This window comes from Capra hircus, chromosome 16 (assembly GCF_001704415.2).
Source record: "Capra hircus breed San Clemente chromosome 16, ASM170441v1, whole genome shotgun sequence".
Lineage (NCBI taxonomy): Eukaryota > Metazoa > Chordata > Mammalia > Artiodactyla > Bovidae > Capra > Capra hircus.
This window is the reverse complement of record NC_030823.1, coordinates 48,086,808-48,097,323: the sequence shown is the minus strand read 5'-3', so window position 1 is coordinate 48,097,323 and position 10,516 is coordinate 48,086,808. Positions and strand designations below refer to the sequence as shown.

Sequence of the window (10,516 nt, the reverse complement as noted above, 5' to 3'; positions counted from 1 at the left end):
GGCTCCATCCTCAAGACGGAGCAATTCGCCTGACCCCTCCTGCTCGGGGTTGGGGGCTGGCTCTGGGACAGAAGTTATCCGTCCCCCACTGGTCACAGGGAACTGGAGAGGTCAACTGATGGCCTGAGTCCATCAAAGCAGGATATGGGGTGCTATCGGATGACCCAAGTGGGCATTGCAGTCAACATGAGCAAGCCCTCACTTATATCCTCAGGGTGCCTTGGGGATTAGCAGAAGGGACCCAGCTCTCCCGTGACCCCATGGCTTCATTCTGTCACCAACGCTCCCCCATGGCTAATGTAGTGATGTATGCGAAGTGCCCGAGGCAGCAAGCAAGTAGGTTCTCACCATGCTCGCAGTAGACGCCGGTCCTCCCAGGCGGGCAGGAGCAGCTGCCGGTCACGGGGTCACAGGCTGCCCCCCGCCCACACCTGCACACGTGGGCACAGCCAGGGCCAAAGTGGCCGTGTGGACAGGCTGCCGGGAGGAAAGGGGAGGGTGGCCACTCCTGGCTGGATCCCCCTGCCTCTGCTCTGTCAACCCGGATGGGACGGGACTGGGCCACAGCAGGCTGGCTGTGGAGACTCCCGCCCTGTCTTCCCAGACACGGCGGGGCCGCCTGCTGCTGAGCCCCCTGCCCTCCCTGGTGGCTCCCTCAGCTGCAGGCTCTGGGGGGCCCGGGCCCACACTACATTGAGTGACTCACAGTGCCCCCACCCACCTTCGCCAGCCCCAGCCCCAGACGGTCGATTGGAAAGTCCCCACGTGACTCAGGGAGAGGCCCTTCTCTCTGCAGGATGCCAGCTGGTTTCTGCAGGGGTCCTGGTGGACACAGCGCGGGTCGGGGGCACAGCACACGGCCAGGCAGAGCAGGCCGAGGAGACGTTTTGGCCACACCGATCCCCCAGCTTAGCCTGGTCTGCAGCCGGTCCCAGCGAGGGACTCAAGGAGTGGAACGGTCTGGGGCTGTCTGCCCTGCAGGCCGGATGGCGTGGCCCTGCCTGTCGAGATGCAGGGAGAAGACACCCCAGCCACTCACCGAGGCCGCAGTCAGTCCCAAGGAATCCGGCGGGGCAGCGGCAGGCCCCGGTGACAGCGTCACAGGAGCCCCCGTTGAGACACCCACACAGCAGCTCACAGCCAGGCCCGAACCGCCCTGGTGGGCACCCTGCGGGGGGAGGGGCCAGCTGCCAGGGGCGGGGCGCTCGCAAAGCCCCTCCCTTTTCCCCTCCATTACTCCAGCGGCCAGGCCGCCCACCAGGCAGCACTCACGTTGCTGGCAGCCGGCGCCGTGGTAGCCGGGGGCGCATGCACAGACCCCCGAGGCGGGGTGGCAGGCCTGGTTCTCGCCGGGGCAGTGGCACTGCTGCCCACAGCGCTCCCCAAAGGTGCCAAGTGGGCAGGCTGGGGGAGGCGGCAGGGGTCAGTCCTGGCCTGGCCGGGAGAAGGCACCCTCCCTCACCCCGGGCCCCTCTTGGGGGCAGAGCTCTGGGGCCCAGCCCAGGAGCGCATGTGGCCTGAACTGCCCCCAGGCCTGCCCACATCCAGCACCCACCTTGCTCACAGCTGGACCCCGTGAAGCCCGGGGGACAGTGACACTCCCCGGTGACATGGTGGCAGGCGGCACCCGGGGGGCACTGGCAGCGCTGGGCACAGGCCTCTCCAAACCAGCCAGGTGGGCAGGCTGCGGGGAGGCGGAGGTGGTGGGGAGCCCTGGGGTGGGGGGTGGGGGGTGGGGGGGGTGGGGGCCCGAGGGGTCGCCGTGTGAAGTACCCGCCCCCACCCTGGGCCCCAGCAGAGCTGAGGGCTCACCGCTCTCACACCGCGAGCCCCTCCACCCCGGGGGGCAGAGGCAGGCCCCAGTGACTGGTGTGGCAGGCGGCCCCCCACCGGCAAGCGCAGCGCTCCTCACAGTGGGCCCCGAAGGTGCCCTCGGGACAGGCTGTGGGGAAAGGGGCGGGCGGGCTTAGTCCGGCTCCGGGCGGCTCCCCAGACAGAGACAGAAGGCCTGGGGAGCTCAGACCACAGCCCTGACCCTCCTACCCACTGCCCACACTGCTGAGGCCCCACACTCTGGCATGACGGAGGCCACCCCGGAGGGGCCCCAGGGACCTCCTGGCCTCCCCCGTGGGTCCCCGAGCCACCGACTCACGGCTCTGGCACTTGTCCCCAGTCCAGCCAGCTGGGCAGAGGCAGTGGCCGGTGTGCGGATCACAGAGGCCGCTGTTGAGGCACCCGCAGCTCTGCGGGCAGCCAGCTTCAAAGACCCCCGGGAGGCACTCTGCAGAGACGGGGCGGGTGATGCCTGGGGGCCCAGTACACCTGCCCTGCTCACGCTTCCTGCACCCAGAGCCTCGGGTGCTGGGTCCTTGGGAAGGATAGGCACCTGGGAGTGATGACACCACAGGCCACACCCAGGGCCCTGCTCCTCAACACTAGGCAGCCGTCAGAGGGAAGGGACCAGGGCAGTGGCCTTGGGTCCCCCGAGACCCCCAGGGCCCCCCCTCCACCAGCCCGACACTCACCCTTCTCACAGGCCAGGCCGGCCCAGCCCTCTGGGCAGGTGCAGTGACCTGAGACTGGGTCACAGGTGCCCCCATTCCGGCACAGGCAGGAGAGCTGACAGTCCTCACCATAGAGGCCCTCTGGGCAGGCTGAGGCCAGAGAGAAAGCAACCTGTGGTTTCCCCGCCAGCCAGGCCGGAAGCCTGAACCCTCGGAGGGCCAGCCCACTGGACCTGCAGGCTCGTCCCGAAGCCCAACACCGAACTTTAGGGGCAGGAATGGGGGCTGCCTCTAGGACGAGCTGCCCCAGGGCTCCCCGGCCCCACCGGCCCAGTCTTTGGGGGCTCGGCGCTGAAGGGTGTGGTCCCTTAGGAGTCCTAAGGCCTCCCTCCCTCCCTGGGTGCCCCACAGCGGGGAGATGGACTTCCGTCCTCCCTGCCCAGAGAGGTTTAGATCCCCCTCAAGTCCCACCCATGTCACCCTCCACGGCCCAGGGAGGGACAAGCATGACAGCTGGCTCCAGACTCCTGGTCAGGGCTTACCCTGCAGGCATGTGGGCCCTGTCCAGCCAGGGCCACAGCGGCACTGCCCATGGACAGGGTCACAGGAGGCCCCATTAAAGCAGGAGCAGGCCTGGCTGCAGTTGTGGCCGAACATGTGGGCTGGGCAGGCTGCAGGAGAGAAGGGGGTCAGGGGCCGGGGGTGATGGACCCCAGGAGGGGCTGCAGCAGATGGTCCCAGGCTGCTGAGGTCTAGCGCCCCTCCTTCTGACCTGGGTGGCCACACACAAGGACAGACCCTAACCCTAACGGGCAGCACCCAAGGCTGACGGGGGCCTCACGCACTCTGGGCACAGCGGGGGCCCTGGCGGCCGGCAGGACAGAGGCAGGAGCCGCTCACGGGATCACAGGGGACTCCGGCACTGCAGTCACAGGCACGCCACAGTCCATTCCAAAGAAGCCGGCTGGGCAGGCTGTGGGCGGGGTGGTGATGGGAGACCGCCGGGGTCACGAGACCTGCCGGCACGCCACCCTCCCACACCCCTCCGGCCCATGCCCTGACTCACCTCGCTCACAGAAGGTGCCCCTCCAGCCGGCAGGGCAGGTGCAGGCCCCGCTGACATGGTCACAGGCCGCCCCGTGCTCACATTGGCATCGCCGCCCACAGCCCGGCCCGAAGTAGCCCTGGGGACACCCTGAGACACCAGACTCTCAGCTGGGCGTACAGTCGCCTGCCCCAGTCCTGCCCAGGACCTGGGCTGTGGGGCAGGGGAAGCCCCTCCCTTACCCAAGGCCTCTGCATCCCTCCCAGCTAGGAGCCAAGCCCCCAGCTCACCCAGATCCACCGGCCCAGCCAGGGTGGGGGTCGACACTGAAGGGCAGGGCCCTTGGTCCTTAGCAGACACTTTCCTCCCCTCTCACAGGTGGCAGGCGCCCCTTGGGGTGCCACTGACCCCATCTCTTGCTGCCTTTGCTCCACGTGGGCCTTCTCTTGAGCCCAGGCAGGTAGGAGGGTGGCGGGTGGCAGGGGAGCCAGATGGGGGAGGTTGCGGGTGGGCTTAGACGAGGAGACCCCTGCTTGTCTGGGGACAGGGAGCAGGGCTGGGTCCCCCTGACACTTGTACATGTGTGTGTGTATGTGTGCACGTGAGCCTGCGTGTGTGTGAGCACATGAGCATGCATGTGCACATGCGTGTGCGGGCCAGGCTGGGACTCACGCTCCTCACACCGCGGGCCCACATAGCCGGCTTCACACACACACAGGCCGCTGACGGCGTCGCAGCCCCCATGGCCTGCACTGCAGTTGCAGGCGTAGCTGCAGTCGGGTCCCCAGTGGCCGCTGTCACAGGCTGCAACAGAGCAACAAAGGCTGGTCACCTTGCGCAGGTGACCACAGTCGGATCGGGGTGGGGAGGGATGCCTGGACACCAGGCCGCCTACCTCTCTGGCAGCTGAGGCCGGTCCACCCAGGGGCACAGCTGCACCGGCCGGTCACTGGATGGCAGAGCCCATCGTTGGCACAGGAGCACCGCGTCTGGCAGCCAGGTCCAAACCAGCCAGCAGGGCAGGCTGTGGGCAGAGACAGGCTGAGCATAGCTGGGGCTGGGCATGGGGCGAGCTGGGGTTGCGGGCAGGGCTGAGGTGGGGGCAGCAGGCACTCACCATCCTGGCAGCGGCTGCCCGTGAAGCCGGGGCGACACAGGCAGGCTCCAGTCTCCGGCACACAGGCGGCACCGTGCTCACACGGCGGGCAGATCTCCTGGCAGCCAAGCCCCCAGCGGCCCTCGGGACAATCTAGCACCCCCCCCACACACACACACAGGTAGTCAGTCTCCCCAGGCCTCGCTGGGCCCACTGGGGAGCAGGGATTTCTCTTCCCAACTGAGCCATCCCAGAGGAGGGAGGGGGCAGGTCATGGGAGCCCCTAGTCCACTCACAGGCTGTAGACTTCAGGGCATTCACCCCGGGGGAGACCCCCTGCCCCAGGATGCTCAAGAAGCAAAAGCGGGCCCCAGAAGAACCGGGAGACCCACATGCAGTGAACAGGAGCCTAGAGGACCCACCACAGGCTGAGGAGGGCGGGGGGCCATTGGCCAAGCTGTCCCCGTGGCTGACAGTTCCCAGTGTCCCCTCTGCACGCTCAGCCACGGGGCAGCCACAGACGCCCACATCCAGACCCAAGCCTGGTGGTATGACCTCTCGTAGCTGCTGTGGACGGGCCTGGGGTCTGCAGGGCTCCAGGGCTGGGGTCTGCAAACGCGGCCGGGCATTGTGCAGCACAGGGAGCTGAGGTGACCCCGGGCCACAGCTGCCACTCACCTGCCCCACAGTCATCCCCGGTCCTCCCTGGTGGGCACAGACACTGCCCTGTGACCCGGTCGCAGGGGGCGCCCCCACAGGAGCAGGAGCCTGAGCAGTTCTGGCCAAACGTCTCTGCCGGGCACTCTAGGGGTGGAGAGCAGAGAGCCTCAGGGCCCCCACGCAGAGTGGCCCTCCTCCCCTGACCTGCACCCCACCCCGCACCTGCCCCCCCACATGCCTCCCCAGAAACTGTCCCCCTGAACCTGCCCTCTGCACCTGTCCCCCCTCACCTGCCCCCCTGGCATCTATCCCCCTGCACCTGTCCCCCGACCTGTCCCCCCCGCACCTGCCCCCTGCACCTCTATCCCCTCACCTGGCCCCCACCTGCCACCCTTGGCACCTGCCACACTCTCACCTGCCCCCCACACCTGCCCCCCCACCTGCCTCCCTGGAACCTGTCCCCCCTCATCTGCCCCCCACACCTTCCCTCCTCACCTGCCCCCAGCACCTGCCCCCCCACTTACCTCCCTGGAACCTGTCCCCCCTTATCTGCCCCCCACACCTGCCCCCTCACCTGCACTCCCACCTGCCCCCTGCACCTGCCCTCCTCTCCTCCCCCCTGCACCTGCCCCCCTCATCTGCACCCCCACCTGCCCTCTGCACCTGCCCCCCTCACCTGTCCCCAGCACCTGGCCCCCCCACCTGCCCCACAGGATTGCTGGACACAGCCTGGGTCCCCAGGGTGATGAAGGCAGTCACAGGAGTGGACAGGACATGGGGACATGGGGCAGGGAAAGGCCCATGTAGGGGAGCAGTGGTGAGGGGTGGCCTGGAGGCCGCAGATGGCAGGGCCTATGGAGGGTGAGCCAGGACCCTGGAGAGCAGTGGCAAGCCCGCTCTGCTTGCCTTCCTCCCACTGTGGTCTACCATGGGGTCCCCATGTGGTCACCGCATGTTCAGGAGTGAGAAAAGCCTGGGGAGGAGGGGCCAGCAGCTCTGGGCCCAAAGCAAAGCTTCAGAAAAGAACACTGGGATCATGGAGCCTGCCCCACCCATGTGGGCTGCAGTGGTGACTCCAGTGGCCTGGCAGGGCCCCTGTCCCCCCTACATCTGCTTGACCAGGGCGGTAACCAAGATGAGGAGAAGGCCCTGCTGGCCCCAGCACCATGTGGCCACTGCGATGCTGCTATAAGGAAAGTTCTGGACCCTGGAAGGCCAGCCAGGCACCTGGAGTGGGCAGGCTGGGGTCCACGCGCCACACCAAAGAACACACAACCCCTCTCTCCCACCACAACACTCAGCAGGACTGAGAATTGAGGACGCGCACTGCCTGGGTAGGGGGAGATGTCAGCAGGAATGCCGTGGGGTCCCAGGCCTGGAGTCTCTCTGGCCCCGGGTTAGGCTCTGGACAAAGGACACGCCCCTTGAACCCTTGCCCTGAGGGCCCACACCTACGGGCACCCACTCGCCCGCAGGACCACAGGCGGCACACACGCTGGGCGCACATGCAGGCACCCAGGCAGCATGGACTGGGGCAGGGAGGCCCAGCAGGGCACATGGAGCTGACCGCCATCTGGGGGGGTCCCCGCTCCACTGACAGGCAGACGTGTTTGGGGCATTGATGCCTTCCAGACTTGACAGCAGCGGGGAGCCCATCACTGCCATAAAGATGTGTGTCATGTCCTGCCACCCATCCCTGGGGCCCTGGATACTTTTGAAGAAAAACGGAAAGAAAGACAAAGAAGACCAGAGGGAAGGATGGGGGTGAAGGCCCTTCGAGTCTTAGCACTCAGGCCGCCTGGGAGGGCACTGCTGGACAGCGGGCGCCGGCGGGGGTGGAGGAAGGCGAGGGTGCAGACAGAAGTCAGGGGAGTCAGGAGCCTGAGCCCACACCAGGTAGGCAAAGTCCACAAGCTCCCACGCTGGTTCACGGATGGGATGACGTTCCTGGCTCTTGAAGGCCCTCGAGACCACAGAGCCCCCCGCCAGAGTGTAGGTTGGGCTTGTGGGGATACTTGGTTTCCAAGCTGGGTTCTAAGCCCTACACACAGCCCTTGTGCACCAAGGGAATCTGAGAGCCCAGATCATCCCGGGGGTCTCCAGGACCACCACTGAGAGGGAGGGTCCGCGCCTGGGTGTAGAGGGAGATCGACTCCTCGGCTTGGGGTGGGCAGTGGCCCCCAGGCCCTCCTTGTCCCTGAGGGGGACTCAGACTGCTGCCTCCAGTGGGAGTCACACCAGTCACACTGCAGGCCCCCTCTCCACTCCTACCTGCCCTGGCTGAGGGGTGAGAACAGTGTGCCCTGTGCTGAGGGAGGTCGCGACCTGCCCACACTCCGTTGGCAGCCACAGCAGTGCTGATGCTCACAGCAAGGGCTCCCCCATATAAACGAGGACCTCCTGCCTTCAGCCTCTCCCTGCTTGGCACCCATTCACACTGTCCCAGCCTCGGCATCCACGCGGAGGGCCTACAATCATCACTCACGCCCCACGCTGGCACCTCCAGCCCAGGCCTCTCGAGACACCACCCCTGGGAGCAACTGCCTCTGTACTGCCTGCTCAGACCCACCAGGGAGGAGCCCCCGGCCGGCTTCCAGCACAAAGCGCTCTCAGTCTGTCCCGTGATGGAAGGAGTGAATGAGCAAGGGAGGGGATGATCTGGGAGTGGTACCAGCCCTTCCAGCCGCCCTGCACACGCACACGCACATACACACACACAGTGTACATGTGTGTAGACACACACACACATGAGCTCCCGCCCTCTTGGGTGCACAGGGACAGGCAGACCTGTGGCTGAGTCACCACTGCATGACCAGGGTGGGGACACAGCAGTCAAGGTGCTGCCAGAGCCAGGCTTTACGGCTGACCCGGTGCCCAGCTCCAGCACTTCTGGTGCCTGGCGCCCTGCACAGCCAGATAGCCTGCACCCTACCTGGGCACTAGGGCCACTCACCTTGGCTGCAGTCCTCCCCGTGGTAGCCAGCGGGACACTGCTTCCCACACTCGCCGCTGACAGGGTCGCAGGCCACGCCTGGGGGGCAGGTGCATGCCTGCCGGCACCCTGGCCCAAAGAAGCCCGGCTGGCACTCTGCAGGGGGAAAGGGGACAGGCGTCTGCAAGGTTCCAAAGGCCCTGGGGCCTGTCCCCCTCCCCTGGGGCCTGTCCCCCTCCCCTGGGGCCTTTCCCTCTCCCCTGGGGCCTGTCCCCCCTCCCCTGGGGCCTGTCCCCCTCCCCTGGGGCCTTTCCCTCTCCCCTGGGGACTGTCCCCCTCCCCTGGGGCCTGTCCCCCTCCCCTGGGGCCTTTCCCCCTCCCCTGGGGCCTTTCCCCCTCCCCTGGGGCCTGTCCCCCTCCCCTGGGGCCTCTCCCCCCTCCCATGGGGCCTGTCCCCCTCCCCTGGGGCCTGTCCCCCTCCCCTGGGGCCTGTCCCCCTCCCCTGCGGCCTGTCCCCCTCCCCTGCGGCCTGTCCCCCTCCCCTGGGGCCTCTCCCCCCTCCCCTGGGGCCTGTCCCCCTCCCCTGCGGTCTGTCCCCCTCCCCTGGGGCCTGTCCTTTTCCCCTGCAGCCTGTCCCCCTCCCCTGCAGCCTGTCCCTCTCCCCTAGGTCCTGTCCCCCAACCTGGGGCCCTCCTCCCCCTGGCCCTGTACTCACCGTCCTGGCACCACTCGCCCCCAAAGCCCGCCTTGCAGGCACAGCTGCCATCCCTCTTATCGCACGCACGTGTATTCTGCTGCTCACACTTGCACTCCTCTGAGCAGCCTGGCCCAAAGGCCCACGGCGGGCAGGCTACACCCCAGAATGCACTGTGAGGGGGGCCTGCCCACTGCCAGCACCCGCCCCAGCCCAGATCTCCAGCCCCGTCCACCCAGTCGTATCTGGGACCCCACACAGAGTCGCTGGTGCCCTGAGCACCAGGCACACTGCCCACTTTGCAGATGAGAAACGCTCACAGAGAGGCACTTCCTGGCCAGGGAACGCCTGGGACCCTCACTGCCTCCCTCTGAGCAATCCTCCTACAAGGCCTCACTCCAGAAGGTGAGGCCTTCTGGCTTTTCTCCAGCAGCCCACCACCTCTCCCTGCACCATCCTGGGCGTCTGTGGACCCAGGGAAGAGGGGCGCGACCCCACTGGGGGCTCAGGACTTGCTCCCAGGAAATTCCAAAAACCAAGACAAGCTCTGTGACCTGGAGCTTCCGAGGTGGGGGGGGGGGCCTGCCCCTGCCCAGGCCTGCAGGCCACCCACCAGGGCGAGGGCCGCCCACCCAGATGCTCTGGCAGCCAGCACAGTCCAAAGGACTTTGAGTCTGCAGGCCCCTCACCCCAGCCAGGGACCTCGTTGAGCCCCCGTGTCCTTATCTATGAAGACTGATGGTTGAACACAAGCTGGACCCAGGCAGGAAGAACCCAGCCCACTCTATGGCCCCGCCCCACCTCAGATCCAAGCGCCCAGGGGTCAGTGGGACTCACCCAGGTGGCAGAAGCGGCCGTAGAGCCCCGGGTCACAGAGGCAGGCCCCGTAGAGGCGGTGGCAGCGGCCCCGGCTGGCACAGTGGCACTTCTTACGGCAGTGCTTGCCATAGAAGCCTTTGGGGCAGCCTGGGGGAAGGGGGTCTCTTGACTGCCCACCCACCCAAGGAGATGCTCCGAGAGGGGGCATTAGCACCCAATACAGGAGCCTTGAGAGGCCTGGGCCACCCTGGAGGGTACAGCCATAGGGCTTCAGGGCCACCAGCAGCCCAAGGTCCCTGTGCCCCAGACAGAGAGTGTCCCTGGGGGCTGGTGAGGGCATCCGGGGGCAGGGCAGGATGAGGTGAGCCCCATGAATGTGGCCGTCTGCCCCTGCAGGCCTGAGCCCCCAGGGTCTGTGGCCTCAGACGGTGGCCAGACCGGAGGCCATCACATCTTCATCACACGCAGGAGTGACTCCGAGAGCCCACTCTCTCCATCTGACCGGCACTGACAGCATCCTGATGCCTGTCCCTCAGTGGTCATTGAGTCTGGCCTTTGGAACTCACAGAAGGAAGGACACAGGCCCAAGTTCAAGGGGCCCAGGGCCAGGGCGGGGTTGTGGCCCTCCTCCCCGAGTGCTTTGCTCTGACTCAGCTCTGCCCCTGACCCGCCTACTGAAGGGCTTCAGGGACCTGCATGGTGAACCCAAGGAACGTCCACATCCTGACCATCAAGATCTCCTGGTGGGACCATCTTGAACTGTCCC

The 10,516-nt window shown here is 66.9% G+C and overlaps 1 protein-coding gene across 2 annotated transcripts in view; it reads right to left on the bottom strand.

Annotated features, from left to right (window-relative positions):
- LOC108633228 (multiple epidermal growth factor-like domains protein 6) overlaps positions 3,070-10,516 on the bottom strand; it is a 33,176-nt gene continuing 25,729 nt past the window's right edge. The window contains exons 12-21 of one of the 2 annotated variants that reach the window (XM_018060468.1): positions 9,769-9,897; positions 8,953-9,087; positions 8,259-8,393; positions 5,324-5,449; positions 4,667-4,798; positions 4,445-4,573; positions 4,222-4,353; positions 3,571-3,699; positions 3,350-3,477; positions 3,070-3,175 (exon numbers count right to left, since the gene is read on the bottom strand). In XM_018060468.1, coding sequence (XP_017915957.1) covers positions 3,401-3,477; positions 3,571-3,699; positions 4,222-4,353; positions 4,445-4,573; positions 4,667-4,798; positions 5,324-5,449; positions 8,259-8,393; positions 8,953-9,087; positions 9,769-9,897 — 1,124 coding nt within the window. In that variant the 3' untranslated portion in view covers positions 3,070-3,175; positions 3,350-3,400. Of the gene's footprint in view, positions 3,176-3,349; positions 3,478-3,570; positions 4,354-4,444; positions 4,574-4,666; positions 4,799-5,323; positions 5,450-8,258; positions 8,394-8,952; positions 9,088-9,768; positions 9,898-10,516 lie in introns of those variants that run through there. The other variant, XM_018060467.1, reaches the window with a different exon arrangement.